The 19,741-nt window shown below is 40.4% G+C and overlaps 1 protein-coding gene across 7 annotated transcripts in view; it reads left to right on the top strand.

Annotated features, from left to right (window-relative positions):
• dachd (dachshund d) overlaps nucleotides 1–13,540 on the top strand; it is a 92,639-nt gene extending 79,099 nt beyond the window's left edge. For 4 of the 7 annotated variants that reach the window (XM_086144965.1, XM_086144964.1, XM_086144961.1 and 1 more), the window contains 5 exons: nucleotides 3,722–3,867; nucleotides 5,778–5,925; nucleotides 6,290–6,433; nucleotides 7,915–7,983; nucleotides 11,960–13,540. In XM_086144965.1, the coding sequence (XP_086001091.1) occupies nucleotides 3,722–3,867; nucleotides 5,778–5,925; nucleotides 6,290–6,433; nucleotides 7,915–7,983; nucleotides 11,960–11,997 (545 nt within the window). In that variant the 3' untranslated portion in view covers nucleotides 11,998–13,540. Of the gene's footprint in view, nucleotides 1–3,721; nucleotides 3,868–5,777; nucleotides 5,926–6,289; nucleotides 6,434–7,720; nucleotides 7,742–7,914; nucleotides 7,984–11,959 lie in introns of all 7 variants that reach the window. The other 3 variants (XM_086144963.1, XM_086144962.1, XM_086144958.1) reach the window with 1 other exon arrangement.
• The last annotated feature ends 6,201 nt before the right edge of the window (nucleotides 13,541–19,741 follow it).

The raw sequence follows: 19,741 nt of genomic DNA, 5'->3' as shown, positions 1-19,741 counted from the left end.
ACACACCGATGCAAGAGACAGTAAGGGAATTAATTCAAGTCGAGCTCTGTTAACACTTCGCAGTGGTTCTTTTTCGGAATCAAAAAGCGCAGGTGTATCTAGAGTTACCGTTTTCACCACTTCGGAGTCGGTTAGACTGAATGTATTTATCCTGAAAGACCTGTCAACACGCAGACATCCTTTGCTGGATAAGCTCAATTGCTCCTACTTTGCCCGGATCTGCATCACTGCATTTGCACTCGAGGACACACATTTCCCTTGACAAGATTTTCCAAATCCAGCCATTTTAAATGCGGACGCAACAGCGCCGGGTTAGCGGCTAATGGCTGTCCGAGAGGCCGTAAATGCTCCTTTCGGACGAGCGTGTCGTGAAAACCAGGTGTCGGCCGCGCTGACAGTCTTCAGGTTTTGCATTTATTTCACCTGCTGGGCGAATCATATTTTTGCAAGGACAAAGGCTTTACCTGTCAATATATCATACTGACTGGCCAAATGTACCTTTGCTCTCCCTCTCCCTCTCCCTCGCTCCGCTATTTCTCTTCCTCTCTGTCAGTATTTCAGCCTTTGCGCACTCATTCCATGCCGGCATCTCTATCCTCGAACTCAACCTCACCTATCTATCCATCTATCTTCCGTGTCCACCTGTCTAAGCCCTCGTTCCCGGCATCCCTCTCGTCTTCTTCCCTCCTCTGTCTTTGTGCCTCTCTGTATCTTCCTCTCCTCCCTCTCGCACAGCCTTCAAGTGAGGACTCATCTGAATTGTCCTGAGGGACCCAGTTTCAAACACAAGAACCAGAAACATATGGCACATTTTCAACTCCCAAGGTCAATTACAGCTATTTATCCAGAGATTGCAGCTAAATTTCCCAAGGTTTCCTCTAGATTTACCACAGATTGCAATGTGTGTCTGTCACATTTTAAATCAGGCCAATTTCCTGTGCTTCTCTCCTCTCCCCATGACTTTATATCAAATATTTTCAAAGGTTTTCAAGTGCCGTTTTAGAAATGTTTTATCTCTGGTTATCATATGCACCATCTTTTTCGCCCCAGCGATGCTAGGACCAAGTGCCACTTGCAACACAAATCTAATAACATGTAAATTGGAGATAAGCCCAGATCCCTCCAAGTGATTTTTTTTTTTTTTTTTTTTTACATTCATAGTTTGTCGAGTCAATTCCTGAGCCCCTGTTTTAGCAACACAACACATGAGGAGTGAGAAAATTAACTGGATAGGTGATTCATCATTGCTAGCACACTGTCAAGGACTCCCTCTGCAGCTATTGAGAGCAGGGTGGAGGAGGAGGATGGAAAACGGCGCGGTGGTGGTGGTGGTGGGGGGGGGGGTGGCATTGTTTTAAATTATGGCATTTCATTCAAAATGCATTGTATTTACAGCGTCCCATTTTTATTTGTGGCTCCTATTATCCGCTGAAACAGTTGTGCATGTAATGTTATTTGTGACAGGGGTGACCTACGAGTGTTTTTCCACGCAGTATTTCATAGTTGGGGCCTTAACTGTACCTTCGCCGTACGGTACGTGTGCGAGGCTGTCACAGCTGCTGTTGGCAGCCGGGCTAGCGGAGAAATATCACCTGGAAGCAGATTTCTTTATTCCGCAAGCCCCCATCACTCCAACGCCTGTCGTTGTAATTAAGTTGAAGTCAATGATTCTGAAGTGATGGTGAGAAATAAACATGCAAACACATGCCAGCGTTTGCATCCAGGGAGAGGGCGGGGGGGCTACGCCATTAGAAGCCTAGAAACCAAAGATCTGGATCGTGTTCTGCCGGAATTTACATTTCAGTTTCATTAAGCCAGTTCTGATTATATTGAATGAATTAGTGTCTGATTACCCTCCCCTTTCTTTCGTCTCTCTTTTTTTTTTTTCTTCTCTTGGAAATGCCTACATTTATGAAACGCTCCTGCTGGAAATGGTATCTGACAAGAGCGCCGTACAGTAGTTGGAGTCTGTCGAACAAAACACGCTGTTTGCTTTTCCCAGAGCATGACAGGTTGTTTCCTCTGCAACAAAGCCATCAAATATTCCGTGTGATCCGACATTGTGTTAAGGGAAGGCCTGCCGAGTGGAAAGCCGGAGTTTGTTAAAACAATGATTTATGATTAATGCCAGCTCTAAATAAGGGACAAAGTGCTTACAGTACAAATCAATTACAAAGCTGCAACAGCAGACCTTTCCCCGAGGTCTACTAACGTCTCTAGTTGTTATGGTGATTTTATTGGAGGTGGGTGATGCATGCACATAATGCATGCAATACATCTATATCAACCTGAGCTGGAGCCAGCTGTAATGCTTTTGATCTTTGATTAGGAATTTTATTGAGATAAAATGGGACTTTCATGTTGTGTCCGTCGAAACGGAGCGCAGTGCTGACAGCCGGCTTCGGCTGCAGATAGTCTGCGAAAAAAAACAAGACGCGTTTCCACGGCGCAGGCTTATTAGAAAAAGGCAATTCATTATTTTTATGATGTCAAATTATAAACAAATTTTAATCCATTAGGCAACCATCCATTCTAATTAATCAACAGGAGTGAACTCCAGCAGAAAAAAGAGGAGAAAGGTTGTTTACTCTCTCCACGGACCATCGATGCATATTTCACCATCGTCTCTCAGAAAAAAAAAAAAAAAAGAAAAAGAAAAAAAAAAAAGCCCTCTCCAAATTACAAACCTAAACTGTGAATCCTAACACTCGACTTTTGGCGCGTAGATGTTTCCAGGGCATTTGCAGATGCTTGAAATAATCTCCAATGTTTTTGCTCAATCTGCTCTGAGGATGGGTGAAATAAATACTTTAAACTAATTAATGTAGGACCAGCTGTTCCCGGCACTTGGCTGGCATTGGTGAATATTGATGGGAGGGAGAGGCAGGGCTGTTCAGCTTCACTCGCTGTTTGTACAAGATTCAGGCTGCCACATAAACAGATATGAATACTGGATGAGAGCAGAGAGCCGCACAACACAGCCAGGGCTCGGCATTACAAATAAAACTTTTTCTCCTGTTCATTAAATTAACAGTTAAACAGCCGATGATGCAGACCTCCTGCCGAGATATCCGCGGCCGGATGTGTTTAATAAACCCAACAAAATAGCGCTAACCCCTCGCTTGCAAAAAGCTCAACGCGCAGATTCTCCGACACCCGCCGCCCGTCGAGGCGGCGAGTGTCTCACGTACTTGTCGTTCGTATGTTTTTCTGCAGCTCTCTCTTTCTCTCTTTCCCTTCTTCTGCTCCTCTTTCCTCCTCTGAGGCCACTAGAGAGGCTGGACAACAGATGGCAGGGCCCAACCCCTCTGTCTGTGATGAATGGAGGATGATGTCATCTTAGGTTTGACAGACACTCGTGCATGTACGTGTACACAAAGGAAGTACGAGCCTCCGGGGCTGAGCTGCAGGGCCTGCTTCTGATTTGGATGTCCACAACATCTCTTAAATTGGGGGAGGAAGCTGGATTTATATCCCGGTTGATATCGGTTAACCCCATGCTCAAAGCGCTGAGAAGATGCACTCCAATGGAATCTGTCAGGGGCCAGTCTGCTACATTCAGAAGAGATTTGGAGATCTGGCCGTATGTGATCGATACACACCTAGTCATTGCTCTCGGCGGTTTTCGACGCGCGCCGTTATACGTCCGTCTCGTCCGAAAAGCAGCCGATGCCCTACGCCTTTTTGCAATTACTCTATTTCCCTGTTGTTATTTTTACAGAAGACAACCCAATGTGCACCCCAACAGCACGAGACAGCTATGAGAGGTTGTCGCTGGCCGGACAGGCTCTGCCCCCTGGCTTCCCCTCACCTTTTCTCTTCCCCGATGGCTTGTCGTCAATAGAGACTCTTCTCACCAACATACAGGTATTTTTCTCAAATGATGGACCTTTATTGTCGTGCATCCAAGGCCTCCCTTTGGTATTTTGATATGCAAGCGCATTGTCGCGAATCTTTTGCAGCTAGAACAAAAAAGATGATGACCAAACCCAAGTGTTATTCAATACAATGATTTTGCAATATGAAAATGCAATGACTACAAATACTAAAAAATAGATCTCAGTTTAGAATTTCCTCTTATGGAAACATTAAGGTGTGCCATTCTAGATACATCAGATCATTGTGCAAGCGTATTAATATGAGATATTTAAAAGTATATTGACAAGAGCAGAGCTCTTGATGATTGAGGTCATCCAGCAGGGGGCACAACTCTGAGTGTTCACATTAATGATGCAGGAAGGAGAGACGAGCGTCCCAGCTTGTAGTTGTTGAGTAGAACAAGGGATATGGAACACTAGGGCTAGTTACTAGCAAGTGAAATATAAGATAAAATCATATTTACATTATATCTATGATATATATAGATCAGATCAAGCTCTAACCTGCTCCCTTTGGAGTACAAAACCACTATAATTTTGTGTAATGATTCATAATTGCTCCAAGTTGTGTAAATACGTGGCCCTGTGACTGATAGCGATGGGTCCAGGTTAGATTTTGCCTCACACCCGATCTTAGCCTATTAGAAATATGTATTAGAAAACAAAGAGATCATTTTATTTCTCCGTATGTCAGTGACATGGTTAATCTCAGTGAGAAGTTGTTAAAAATTTCAAATAAAGGATGTACGGCAAAGAATCGCAATGTGTATTTTAATGTATAACTGTATCATCAAGCTTGATGAAACTTCTAATAAGGGGTCTGTTTTAGTATGGAAAAAAAAAAAAAAGTCATTCATATCCTTCTGAGTGCTTCCATTCTTTTCAGAGTCCCATTTAGGCTTCAGCTCAAACACCCTCAGTCAGAAAGATGAATGCATTCGTCGCTTGTCTGAGTGCAGTGGCGTGTGTTCGCTGCTGCCCTTCGCGTTGCACTCCCACCACTGGCATCGCAGTCCTGCCTCTCCTTCGGCTTTGAATGATAATTAGGAAGCCAAAAGTAAACCGGCTTGGAAGCTCTGAAGTCATCTTCAATAATGATCCCCGGGATGAATATTTATACACAAATCAACAAAATGAAACCAAGCAGAAAATGAAGATAAAGCAATGTAGAATAAATTGGGGTCAGAAGAATCAACAATTAGTAAGATATAGCCCAGTTGAAATAATTGTGGGTGGATGGGGAATAATTGTGATGAAAATAACTGACGCACAGCTTTCATGCGAGAAAACAGTATCTTTCAATTGAGGACTGTCAGGAGTATATTTGGAATGGCAGTAATGTAATTGATACATGATGAGATACTTGTCATTCATATTATTCATTCCTGCTGTGCAGTGCGAGCAGCTTGGAAATGCGCTACGGAGGCCAATTCATCTTCAGAGTCGAATGATCTCGCCCGCTACCGCTTTCTCAGATATCCCCTTCGCAGTCTCGCAAACTTCTGTCTCTTTTTTTTCACGGTTGTATTTCACAACTTTGACCAAAAGGTGTCAGACACAGCCAGCGGTGACGCGCCGGCGATCATTATTCGGTATTAATATTACAAATACATTTGTAATATTCATCATGTCGAGGATTCATTTTAAGATGACATGTGTAATATCCCCCCCATTTAAGAATTAATAACCTGTACATGTATGTTAATGGCGCTGCAGCTGTGCGGTGGATTGTTCAGGTAAAAACACAAAGACCTCTTGGCTGATAAACGGACCAGCAAAGGTGTTGCGGTTTACCATTATGAGGGTAGCTTACTCTTCCCCTCATATTCAAACTTGCATCACATTCCCCCCCCCCCCGTGTGTGTGTGTGTGTGTGTGTGTGTGTGTGTGTGCATGCAGGGGCTTCTGAAAGTAGCAATTGACAACGCTCGGGCTCAGGAGAAGCAGGTGCAGTTGGAGAAGACAGAGCTGAAGATGGAGTTGTTCAGAGAGCGGGAGCTCAGGGAGACTCTTGAAAAACAGCTCGCCATGGAGCAGAAGAACAGAGGTACCGCAAAAAACAACTTACCCGAACCACCCACCTCAATTCTCCAGTATGTGTTGACGTGTGTACCTCTAAGTACACACACGCTGTTCTGCATACAAGTTATTTTCTAATGAAGCGCAGATGAAAGTTGCTGCAAGTTCCCTTGCTGGCAATCGCTGCTCTGAGTATTGCTACTTTTAGACAGATGACATAATCAATGCATCAAAAATGCACTTTAACTGAACCTAATCCAAACCAAGCCTCATGTCAAATGTACTGGATTTCCTTCCTTTTTTTTTTTTTTTTTTTTACAGATTTTGAAAGATATTATAACGTAATTGTCGTAATAATAAGGCCCTTTGTGGAAACACTCATGCGTCCACAGCGATCATTCAGAAACGTCTGAAGAAGGAGAAGAAGGCCAAGAGGAAACTCCAAGAAGCTCTAGAATACGAGTCCAAGAGGAGAGAGCAGGCGGAGCAAACTCTGAAGCAGCCGTCGCCCACCGACAGCATTCGTTCACTCAACGGTCAGCCTTCATCACACGTCATTTCAGTTCAGGCTCTTTAAATTATTAACGTTCCCCTCAAAGAAAAAATGGGAATTCGAAAGAAACATCACAGCATTATAGGTCATTACCAGTATTGACAGACCTTACTCATGTTATGTTAGATGATTAATCATTTAGGCTTTATAAGATGTAATAAAGTTGAAAAGACTCTTTTCTAACTTCTGGGACAGAAGTCTCACATTAGGCTCTCACAAAGAAAATTAACCAATTTCATTTGTCGTAAATAATATGTTTAATCACAATGTTGATGCCGTGTTTTCTTAGGCATAAAAGGCATACAATCATCTTCATTCCCTTTCGTATCGTCAGTGTTTGAATTTATATGAATAGTTTTCATTCATCATTCACTCATAATAGCTTGCCAAGTTAGATACATATATTAATATCAGGTACAGGACTGTAATAAACACCAGAATGTATTTATGACAATCAGCATGCTCACATGACGCCGCGTAGCGTCAATGTCTGTGATGCGAAAGCTTCCGGTTTCCACACGACAAAAGTATTTGGTGAATGCTGGTCGTGGGTCGGCTACTAAATATTTGTGATATCACAAATCAAATAAATGAGTTGAGAGAAATCGGATGAACGTGGGAAACAACTTTCTGATATTGTATTTTGCACATCCATCATTCAAAGGACCGAAGCTCAAATACTCAGATGAGGGAGCAAGTCCAAAAACACATGGCTGACTGGAGGTACTTTGAGAGTTGCTGATCTATTGTTGCTGTTCAAAGGAGCCAGTGTCTCAGAAATGAATGATATAATCTTCAAATAGCTTCAAAATATGAAGAGTTAGTTTTGCTGTGAAACAGGACAATACAATTTGGGAGAAATGCAATTAAATGCTACTATTTTCTGTTACAGCATTGGTTTCATTCATTTGTTTCAAAAAAAGCCTAAAAGTGGTTTTGCCACTATCTTTTCCATCAAAAAAGAGCATCTATTTCAGTTCTTTTAGGTGACATGAGCCATAAGAAGTATTTGTAATGATAATATACAATTTTCAAATGATTTTGTAAACTGGTCATTCATTCCAAATCCAAAAATGTTGCCTTATCCTAAAAAATTATTGATACGGAGATATGAGACTACCATATAATCAGGTATTTCCATTATTCTAGTGTTACTTGTTAGGGATAAAATGTTTGATTTTTTTTTTTTTTTTTTAATTTTGCCACTGCTTTGATTCTAATTATCCCCATCCATACCACAACTTTTACTTTTTTTTTTTTTTTCCAAAAGCGTTAAATCCAGGATGCGAAGGTGAGTTATTTCCACCAACAGCAGAGCCTCACAGAGCCCTCTTTCACTCACTGGACCCGCATCAGAGATGTGACCTGAAGCCTCTCGTTTTGAATGAACAATGCTGTGGAACTGCCGTTGTGATAGGTGGATGTCAGGGATGTTTAACGGCGGTGATCCCTCTCTTCTCGCAGACTCTCTGACCCCTGAGATGGAGAGTGACCGCAGCAGTGGAAGAACAGATGCTGAAAGGACAATACAAGGTACGGGGGCTCAGATGAGACAATAAATCTCTCTCGCTTTCTCTGGCTCTCTTGCTTTCTTTCTCTCTGTCCCCCGCCCCTCCTTTCCCAGTCTCTCCCTCACACACACACACACACACACACACACACACACACACACACACTCGCTGCTTTAGTGTATGAACATTAGTGTTCCTGTGCCTGCTGTTCGGGCATACAGCTCACCATCTGGGCCACTGCACTAGGTCAAGATCATTGGTTTTCTGTCGAAATAAATATTGTTTCTTTTTTACCGTTTTCTGGACTTTCGGGTCACGCTGATGCAGTAGAGAACCAAAAGAAATTAAAAGATCAGCGAACTCTCATCGCGGATGGACAAAACATCGAAACTAGTAAACCGGAAGGCTCCGAAGACAGAACGAAAGAAATGGTTTGTTTACAGCTCAGGAAACACTAATGAGTCATAAAACCACAAAAAGCAGTGGAATCCCCCCTTTGATAGTCATAAAACAGGCCAAATCAATCCATTTTATGAATAAGCCTTGTTCATTTTTAATGGTTTGTTTGTTTGTTAGCCTTGGGGGTGCAGTGTGTGTTTGGGGAAGGGCGCTCTAGCGATAACCTCAATAGACCGTCTGCTATCTGTGTTTACCCAGATACAATACACCTTGCTGAGGTTGAATATATAACGTCTTGCTTTAATATGTGTCTGCCGCATCTGCTCAGCACCGCCTTATCAGTGTGAGAGGTCCCAATTTATCCGTGAGAAAGCGCTGCGTAATTTGCTGCGAAAAAAAAAAAAGGGAAATATTGGTCTTTGCATGCGGAATAAGTTTAACTCTTTAACGTTTGATGTGGCTTCTTGAACCGGCACTGGCAAAAAATGCCAGTAAAATAAAGGCGAAGGCCACTGAGAAGTGATGGCTCCTCCTTAATTAAATGTCATTCAGCCACTGCAGGGATCTGAGTGTTTGATGCCTTAAAAAAAAAAAAAAGGAATTTCACAAGTCATTTAAATACAAAGATAACTTCCGCATACCATGTAATTATAGACCCTTATTTCATAGCAAATTAGTATATTTAGCCACTTTAATTTTGCACTCATGAACAGACAGCTCATAGTCCTATTACACATATAGAACAGATGGAAGATGAGTGAAATGAAGAATAATTTGATTTCTTATCATATTCTCGTGTTTGTTTCTAGATCCATCCATGTCAGGGAGTAACATACGGTGTATAATTTATACGGTCTCTCAATCACTCATATCATTGCAGTTGAGTTTTTGTTCAATTAGAGAAGCATTTGTCTGCCACCCATGTCTCCTCTGCTCAACTCTGCAAGCCTCGCAGTATAATTAACCTCAAATGGCAAAAAATGATGTTGATAAATTACACAAGCGAGGGTGGGAAAAGCAAGCCTATCACTCGCATGAAAGCCAAGAGAAATGTGCTGGTATGTTCTCCAAACTCGGAGACGAAAGGAGAGAGAGAGAGAGAGAGTAGGGGAAAAAAAAAAATAATGAGGGCATAATTTTAGCGAAGTAATTATTTCTATTTGTCTTTTGTCACACTTCTCTAATTCTGCAATATTCTACAGTCTGTGTTTATTAATTGCTTTTACAGTGTTTTGAATCAGGTCCAAGAGGGAGCGTGGGTCTTTTCACAGGCAGGCGAGCTGCTGGGACCGCACCTCGCCAGTACTGCCTGGCAACCGTGCACATGTGAATATCTTCCCCGGTATCTTCTCCGCTTCCCCGCCGCTTCCCACTCGATGTGGCAAGTTTACACGACCCTGTGCGCAGAGATAAAGTTCTTTGTTGCAAGATTAAACATCAAAACAGTTAAAGTGAAATTAAAATTAAATGAATGAATGTCACTGAAGCAAAAAAGACTGTAATTAATGGATCCTTTAATTGTCTTCATAAAATATTTGCATGGGCATAATTTGCATAATTTACATGTATTAATTAATCTTTCAAAGGAGTTTTATGCTGAGAGAGGCCAAAAATTCCCTTTGTTTTATTTAGCATCTTATGAAATATGTATTCTCTTTAATGAACTTTTCATCTTGATTTGAATATAAAAATACTAAAGTTTTAACGCGTTTTAATGAGAGTCTCTTTCATAAAACAACGTGTCAAGACGTCACTTTTTTTTTTTTTTTTTTTTTTTCTCCCCTCCCGTTTGCAAATTGTTTCAACATTTGCACTCGCGTTATTTGCGGTTGGAAACGGATCGGAATCAGTGATATCTGTCATGATGCTGCAGACAGACGGGGAAGTGTGCGTATGCGTGTTTTTTTTTTTTTTTTTTGGGAGGGGGGGGTGTTTTTGGATGCTGTTACGAAGGGCGTCTGTGTGGATAAAGTTGTGCATCCCGGCTCTTCACACTCTCTCAGCAAACCCCTCCTCCCCCTTCTCATCTCCCTCCTCACTGGCTTTCGTGTTCTTTGCAGCTCTGCATTCCTGCTGTAATGACTTTTCACAGAACTTGGTAGTTGTTGCGAGAATAGAGGCAGCCAGAGTGCAATGCCTTCGAGACCCACGGCATGGCTGGGTAATTAGCTTGTGTGTTTGTACATCCAGACCACCCCAACCCCCAAACAACAACACACACACACACACACACAGGGTCCAACAAGTCTTTCTTTTCTCTTTTCTCCTTGTGTGGGTAAAACGTTGTCTGAAAGGTTGAAGAAGATGCATTGATAAAATATCATTATATGTTTAAATGACCATGGGTTACAAATCGATTTATGAAGTAACATGATCGTGTGTGTATGTGTGTGTGTGTGTGTGAGTAAAAGGAGGTAAAGAAGACATAAGCAGTTGTGTCCTCCATGTCTCTATGGAGGAGGATATCCGATGTTGTACTTGGCTTCTGTCATGTCCAACATCTTACACTGCTAAATTTCTTGGTGTGCATTTGTCTTTAACACTGAATAATTTAGCAGCGCTGCCATCGAGACGTGTGTTTCTTAAAGGCATTACCGTAGCATTCAGCCACAGACAAAAGGTAATAAACGTCATACATGATTCTGAATGCTGTGTAACAGATGCTTTTACCGGCTCAGCATCGGTGCAGTGCTGCTCGCTGAGGCGAGCACTCAGACAAGACCTTTCACAAGAAAAAGGGGAAACTTGTTAGGTTAGAGGTGTGTGGAGATCCGAGGAAGGGACATGGTTTTCCATCAATGCTATTTCCATGCTAGAGACATCACATGAAATCACTGATTTTAAAACAAGCGCAGGGTTAGAGGTCTGAAACGCAAGTCTGATGTCTGCCGTGTATCCTTGCGATGTGTGTGTTTTAGGAATAAATGCAAATGTGGATTATTTGTGTCAACATGATTGGTTTTATCAAATTTTTGCTAAAAGAACAATGAACCTCTCCCATACGCAAAAATATTGAAAATCTAAGGTAATTTGTTTGTCACACTTCAGTCAGTCGTCACCTTCATTTGCTCCCGATTCGAAATTTTTTTAAATAAGAACCACAGCTCTTATTTTTTAGATAAATTTTGTGTTTTAGCACTAAAGTTATTTGCATCGTAAATTGCGACTTAAAAACTCTGCAGTGTATTTTTTGGACGCACAATCAGTATAGTCATGATTATGATTAATCCAGTGATTTAACAATTCAAATAAAACTATAAATAAAAGGAATATCCAGTGGAGTCCAGAGTTTTGACATGTAAATGTTTAAAAATGAAAGATCCAACTGTCCGATTAAATCATACATTTTCTGTTTTCCATCTCACACGATGATCATCCAATCAATCGCACATTACCTGCTCGGCTGGAAATCACATTTAATCATTTCCCTTACCGCCAGATCATTTTAAATCCATAGCAATTTGTTTGAAATGGAGAGACTGGAGGGCAACATTTTTGAAGTTACATTTCATCAACAATCACATCCTGAATACTTCATGTGCGTCAGCAGGATCGTAGCTGTCGGCTAATCCTCAGCTCCTGTGTGTCCTCTGTTGCAGATGGAAGACTGTTCCTGAAAACCACAGTGATGTACTGATAAGGCCACCACGAGCCGGAGGAAATAAAAATGTTTCGGGAAAAAAAAAAAAAAGAGGATAAAAAAAAAAAAGAGAAAAGAAAACCCATGAAGATTCTCAAGAGTCATTTTCCAGGGTGTTTTAGTAGTGGAAAGACGTCAAGCTGCTGGTAGGAGTTCAGTGGAAATGCTGTGTTCACCCAAAATGCTGGAGGAGGTGTGTTTGAATGTAGAATAAGAAGTCTTTTTATCACAGAGGTCAACATTAGCTAGTTCGATGAAGCAGCATCTGATGTATGGGGTCGTCCAACGTGAACGATAAACATGTATATTGAGCACAGTAAAATGTACCCATGGTACACCGTTGGTAATAACCCATAAATTCACAGCACTGAAGATTTTTATACTCTATCTTAGCCACTGAGAAAAAGCTTCGAAAGAAAATTCGCCTGATGTTCTGTTTTGTATTTGAAATTCAATTTTGAGAAACTAAAGAAGCGACGTGTGGGGATGAACCTTGTGAGCAAAAAAAAAAAAAAAAAGAAAGACAGTAAATAATGTGAATCGATCCGCTCGTTCATCAAAAGACAAGACTGATGCTGAATTTTCATGTTTTCTAAATTAGATGACAATACAATCAAGTTTCCTTTTTACCGTTGTTGTATATATATAAGATCTGACGATGATGATGATGATGAAAACTCACTCGATCTAACCTGAGTGAATTGATAAGGTATGTGTATATAACGTTATGAGGTATTGTATATGCAGTAGAGCTATTAGGCAAACAATACCATGATTTATATAAACCTACCATTTTGTTTTGTTCTATTTCTGAGCCATCATTCTTTCCTATAGCTGCCATTTTGGTGAGAAAGCATGCAGGCATGTAAATGTTTGTCCTGGAATTATGATATTTAATAAATCCTATATTGTGCTGAACAAATACTAGGGTTGACTCACTTTAGCCCAAATGATTTTGAAAGCGTAATTATCCAACATTTCTGTTTCAAATGAAGACTTTTACTGTCAATAGTACTGTAATCTTTGTAACAGAGGTAATATTTCTTGGAATTTACTGTACATTTTTGGTCACAGACACACTCGAAATCAGCACCTCTCTTCCTATTTTTTCTTTTTAAACAATCACAAAGGCATCACGGTGAGAAATCAGAACAATTCCTCGTGACCCAAGATCCCGAAATAAAACAATTTTCAGAAATCCCTTTTCAACCTACTCGCAGAATCCGATTTTTGTTTCCCCTCTTTATCATATCCGGATGGAAGAAAATAGATTTCCCTGACTTCTGAATTTCAGTGCTGAAACAACTGTGTATACTCTCTAGACATAAGCTGTCAGTCCTTTAACTGCAAAACAGGTTAGACCTTATGTGTTACAATCAGGAGGGGGGATGGGGGTGTCCCATGTTCACCGATGTGTTTGTTCTTTTTGTTCTCAATGCAGTGTCTAGGTCTGTTGTCACTGATAACTTATATAGCTTTTCGAATCATCTCTTCATTGTACTTCAAATTCAAATAAACTTAACATGTTGATGATATAAAAGAATGTGAGTTAACTATGTTGTGCCACAGCCTCCGCGCCTCACCGCACCTTCGTATCAACTTTTAAGACTGGCGATGGCCCGCACTGCCAGACATGACAGTTCAAGATGAAATTGTTATTTGTGTGTGTGTGTGTGTGTGTGTGTGTGTGTGTGCATGAGAGAGAGCGAGAGATTATTTTTTTAGCCAATTTTCCGACATGTTCGACCAGTCCATAATCTTTTCAAACTCATTTCTATGTATTATTGTATGTATGGCCTGAAAACACTGCAGGAATTACTGGACTGTAGAGAAATGAATGAGCATATTGTTCTCCACGTTGTATAGCTGTGCAAAAAAGTGTTTGACTATTGAAATGATAAGAATATGTTGTGTGACTTTTCCTTTCTTCTTTCCATCAGCTAAAGATAGGAGTGTGTGTAGCCTATGCCTTCTGTGCGTGTGTTGTTTTTTTTTTTTTTTTAATGCGGAGGCTAATCAGAGATAAAGTATGTAAATGAGGGTGTGACCAAGCTCACTGTAAATAAATTATTTCATGTGTTCTTTCAAGTGTATGACACTAATTCACTATATATCACCGTAAAATAAACAACACTCCTTTAACTGCTCACCATAAGGTCATGCATTATAACATGATCATACATGTCGTATTTCACACACGCTAGAATCGTGAGGGATGCTTAGAAATTGGAAGCGTGTCCCGTTTTCAAATTGCTTTTGTCAAATTATTGCAAATGTGACATTGCCGGTCATCACAGAGGCTTTTCATGCAGATCTTAGCCTTTATTTGGGACTGGTTTGCACGGTGTGTTCTTGAATTGACATTATTTACTTTGCTCTGGAGGGACAACAGTTATTCACAGGGATCGTTCCGGAACAACCACGAACAGGTTGGGCTCTTAAAATGCATAAAAAAAATTTCAAATCGACATTGAGAGACAAATTTCTCTAGTAAGCACTTCTGAGTGAAATATGTCGACACAGCATGCTTGGTCCATTCCCATTTTGCATGCTTTTTAAAGCATGGCTGTAACACAGCCACAGAGATGAATAATTGACTGATTGCTGCATAATTCAATGCTGCATTGTGGAAATTCAAGGCCTGAAATATTTCAAGCTCCCCCACTTTTTCTCTCTCTTTTCCCAAATTCAAAAAAAATGGTGTTTAAGTTTCAATCAACCTTGAAAGAACATTTACACAATGAGCAATCAATCATAAAGTCTTGCTTTCCCGTGAGTTTAAACTAATTCTGACTTCAGCAGCTTCTCTTCAAACTTAAACTCACTCTTGAGTGAAAGAAATGTCCACTTTAATGACTCAATTGTGCACGCGTGTGTGTGTGTGTGTGTGTGTGTGTGTGTGTGTGTGTGTGTGTGTCCTTTTTTGCTGCAGTGCAAGACACACTCCGCCCACTTCCAATGAGCTTGTGCAATGTGGGCTGTTCACAGCTATTGCTCAGATATTATGTTTATTTCTCTATCTGATGCCTTTTTCCTGCACTGGCATCTTAGGGAGGAGCCCTGCAGCTACATGTTTCATATCACTGCACATTTTGTAATAAATTCAATTCAGTACAAATATGACCATGAGGCACAGAGACTTTAAATACCAAATGTGCATTATAGCTGTGTTGTAGCATTCCACTTCACTGCAGTGTGGAAAAACAAACTGCTGATTGCATATTCAAAGCTGTGTGAACTGTGTGACTTATGTACTCATGAAGACATCGACACACACACACCATTATTCCACATCATCCTTAAGCTTATGTCACTTTCAGTCTGCCTAAAGTCAAAATCACCAAATTTTCTTATTTTTTCTTGCTTAACCACTGATGAGAAATGTATCATTACACTACATTGCTTGTATTTGTGCGTTTTTTTTTTCTTTCTTTAACACTTAGGGGTTAAAAGAAAGTTGCAGGAGAGCACCTAAAGTTTTATCTACACTTCAGACCAGTGTCAACTACATTGTTAACCCCGACCGAACTAATTCTTTGCTCATCATCAGCACCAGGACATGGCCATTTAGTGAAAGCGGCGATATTGCATGTCTCTTGATAACTGTCTGTGTCTGTGGAGAGACATTACGAAGGTGCAGCCCGATAGTCTGATAGGACTAATGTCACCTAATCAGATAGACCATTATGTATTAGCGAAACTACAAAACAGTTTCATCTGACAAGGGCCAGGACACATTACCTAAATTAACATTTTGCAAGCATGAACATGGAAGCCCACAGAAGCGAGGGGAGGGCTGTAGGACTGTGGCCTGCGCTTAGACATTCGGCAGTAATTATTAATTTATGATTGTCTCTGGTCTTAATGAAAATGAAAGCCAGGAAAGAGAACAGGGAGGGATAATGTGGCGTGAAATTGAGTTTCATTTGTACAGGGGCCACCTTTTAACTCCGCGCTTCTTTGGCTGAAATGGAGCCGACTCTCCCTCTGTCTCTCTCTGTCTTGAGAATGTATTTTTTTTCTCTTTTTCTTCCTCAGAATTGATCTTGTTGTCTCCGTTTTCAGTCTTTTTAGTTTAAGAGTGTCGGCATCGTCGTTCTTTTACGATAGCGAAAGCGAACTTGTTACCACAAGGCCTTTTCAAGGACACCCAAGGACATTTCATGTTAGATAATATTTCTGTAAAGTAACAATTTAATTTCCATAAGTGATGCGAAAAATATTTGTTTTATTATCTTTTAATGCCGACATGATGGCAACACCGATCAACACGCAGGATGAAATTATTACACTTTGATAATGAGAATGATGGGGCCTCAGTTTAGCTTTTGGTCATAAACATGATAAACAATAAAATTGTTTAAAAAAAAAAACCTTCCCTTACACGGAACACCAACGCAGCTCAAAAACACATCAATTGTGTAATTCATGGATGTTTTAAAACTGATAAACAGTTGTTATAATAGTGTATAGTATATTAAGCTTTTTTTTGTTTACTTTATATGCTCGGCTGACGTCGAAATAAACACTTGACATTTTTCACATTCGGCAGTAAAGAAAGTATCAAAATGATTAAAGGGTGATGATGTTACGACGAGCTCGGAAGTTTCCCCGATTTGAAATTTTTTGTCATGAAGATTTTTTCGGTTCCTTTCCATTAAACATCCGTCATCCGATCCGGCCTCGATGTCTGCCGGTGAGGTTCAGTACTTCTTCAAAATCAGTTAAGGGAAATAGAAAATGTACAACATTCACATTACATAAAGACTTCATGTCTCCACATTAAGGGATTTCACTCACAAATGCGTCTTATTCAGTTTTTAGCAACAAAAAAAACATTTTTGACACTCTTTTCGAAGCAAACACTGGAAAAGTAGGACTTTACAAGAGCCAAAGGTCAGCCAGCCAACGCCGATCCACTTTCCAGACACTTGTGCTCAGGGCAGTGGACTGAACCCGCCGGGAGGACGGCAAAGGATGGTCTTCCGACACGATCAAACATTTAGAGCCGCTCGTGTCACGCAGCCAGACCTCAGAGTATTTCTGGCGGAGAGAAAACATCCATTTGTTTGCATTTATTGAGAGCAGTCACCAGTAGAATATCTCATGTGAGTCACTAATTAATAAAAAAAAAGAACATTATTGTCTGTGCCACAGAGGTGATGCAGGCTTCGGTGCCCGTGATTGTCTGCTGGTTTTATTATTTTGGCTTTTGGTTCTGCGTGGAATGTCTTCTAATTGTGCCCTTTCCTCTGCAAACCTTGGAGATGTGAGTGAGCGGGGTCGGCCCCTCGCTGAAAGTCACAACACCATAGCTTTCAGGAGACGACTGAAGGTCAAACTCCCAAAACAAAAGCCCAAATATTCCCCGGGATAACCCGAGTATAACTCTAGAAGGATATTTGACGATCTGTTTTTTCGAGACGTGTGCAGGCTGTCACCGCCAAAAGGGTCGCTCGTGATTGCGTCAGGAAAAGGCGGCTGTCATTGCTTCTAAAAGTGTTTCATAACAATGCTTAAGGTCGAGTTTATAACTTATTTTATGAGGACGTTTTATTTTTTCAAGATTTGACAGCATGAGTCCGATTTTTTTTTTTTTTTCTTTTTTTTTTACAAGATGGGAAAAAAGTCGGGGTTCTGCGACTGCAGTAAAATCGGACTCATAAAGTCCTGTCATTGTTGATCAAATAACATTTATGATCAATCATAACAACGGTTTCTGGATTTTTTTTTTTTTTCCCAGATTAATAGGGAACTAGAAAAAAGGAAAATGCTGGAAGTAAAAAGGGAAGAGGATGTTTACTGAAATAATGGGCCGAAACTCTCCATCTATGAACTCGGTTACTGGCTAGCTGACAGATAAACACTCCTTTCAGCACGTTCCTCCATGACTGAATGTCATCAAACCACCCACAAGTCTCGTGTCACTCATCACGCAAGCTGATGGATTTTGTTTTCCCAACTTGCTGCGATACCTGCTTCGTTCGCTCTTCTGTCTCTGTCCACCCGCTTGACTGAGGACTCCGGTGATACCGCTGATTTTCAACAGTTCTTTTTACAGCCCTGTAAACGTCTGTTTTCATCTTATTTAGAAACCTATGGTCTTTTTTAACACTGGGAAATTTCCGACACGGCTGCTTTCGGGAGTAATTTCCGCTCACGTCTAAGAAATCCCCAATAGTGTTAATTCAGCTCGGGAATGTAATGCGGTAGAAACACCTTTTGAGATCTGGAATATATAAGAAATCATTTGCAATGTGTTTAAGTTGTCATCCCTTTATGTACAAAAGTTGTTTAATCTTGAAGGTAGATTCTTAGAATATCTTTATTCCTGTTTCCTATTTCTCTAGTGATTGTAATTCCAGATTTTAAGAATGCATTCAATCCAATGAGTCTTTTTAACTTTGCAAAATACCAACCGTGCAAGTGTTTAAATCAGCAGGGTTGATTATATTGAGTCAGTTACATTTCTTTATTTATTTTCAACAGTGAGCGAAGGATGTTTAATTTAGTTTGACCCGAGAGCCCCCAACACTCCCCCTGATAGCAGATGGATGAGACAATTGACCACAGGCGTGAGAGAGTGTGTCTCTGAATGTGTGTGAGCCCGCTGGATTAGTCTTCATTTTGTCTGTCATAAGGGGGGGGGGGGGGTCTGAACAGAGTGTGGCCAAGCAAAGAAAACACACAGGGTCAGAGGAACACACACAAACATGAACACACACTAATAGCCCACCCCCACCCCCCACCCCACCGCAGCTCATCAACTTTATTTTGCAATCTTCCCTCAGAACCATTAGAATACCCTGAAGAAATGACTTTCCAATTAAAGGGGATCTGGAGGAATGGGGTCTTATTTATTTATTTTATCTCTGGCTTCTTTATTCCAATAATTTAAATTGGAATTGATTTTTCAATTTAACCACTGACTGTTACGGACACGGAGCACAAGGCTAAATAGAGCTGTGTTCTTACTATATTTGTCACAAGTGCCAAATGTACCTTTACACAGCCCCTTCCCTCCTCGGCGCCCCCCCCGGTAAACCATTATTAAGGAGGCCTTTTCTTTGTTTGACGTTTGTTCCTTTTCAAACGTCTGATTTAAACCGATATAGACATTTACGTGGATTCATTTTACAATTAATTCAAAGTACGAGTCAAACAGTATGTGTGAGTGTCTCCATCTTCGTAAATGAATTTAAAAAAAAAACTGTCAGTTACTGCACCATGAAACTATCTGACAGTAAGAAGTTACAGTAAAATTAAAACAACAAAAGAAAGATTTATCAATTGGAAAAAAACCTGAAAATGATCAAGAAATTTCCCTGGAATCAAGAGACAGGGTGAATTTGATTACTTAAATAATTTAAGTTATGTAAGATGACGTAAATAAACACAACTTAACCTTAATCACGTGAAGAATTGCTGGCAAATATGAAGATATCACTTGAAACTTCTTTTGTTTTCACATCACTGGGGGGAAAAAAAACAAATGACCTAAATATGACTAATTCTAATGCGTCCGCATAGGATATTTCATACCAAAGTAAATACAGTATTTCTATCTATTTGCATTAAAAATTGTGCTTGTAAGTTATTAAGCCAAAAGGATAAATTTTACATTGAATTACTTACAAAGCCCTGGCTTCAGGAGGATTTGCCTTTTTTGGCAAATATCTGAGGCGTGTCAATTTCGCCTGTATCACACTGGAAGGTGTTCAGAGGAACGATGCTGGCAGTT

This window comes from Fistularia commersonii, chromosome 4, assembly GCF_037954325.1.
Source record: "Fistularia commersonii isolate RoL2024-O1a breed Wild chromosome 4, RoL_Fcom_v1.0, whole genome shotgun sequence".
Taxonomy (NCBI): Eukaryota; Metazoa; Chordata; class Actinopteri; order Syngnathiformes; family Fistulariidae; genus Fistularia; species Fistularia commersonii.
This window is presented reverse-complemented; position numbering and strand designations above follow the sequence as displayed.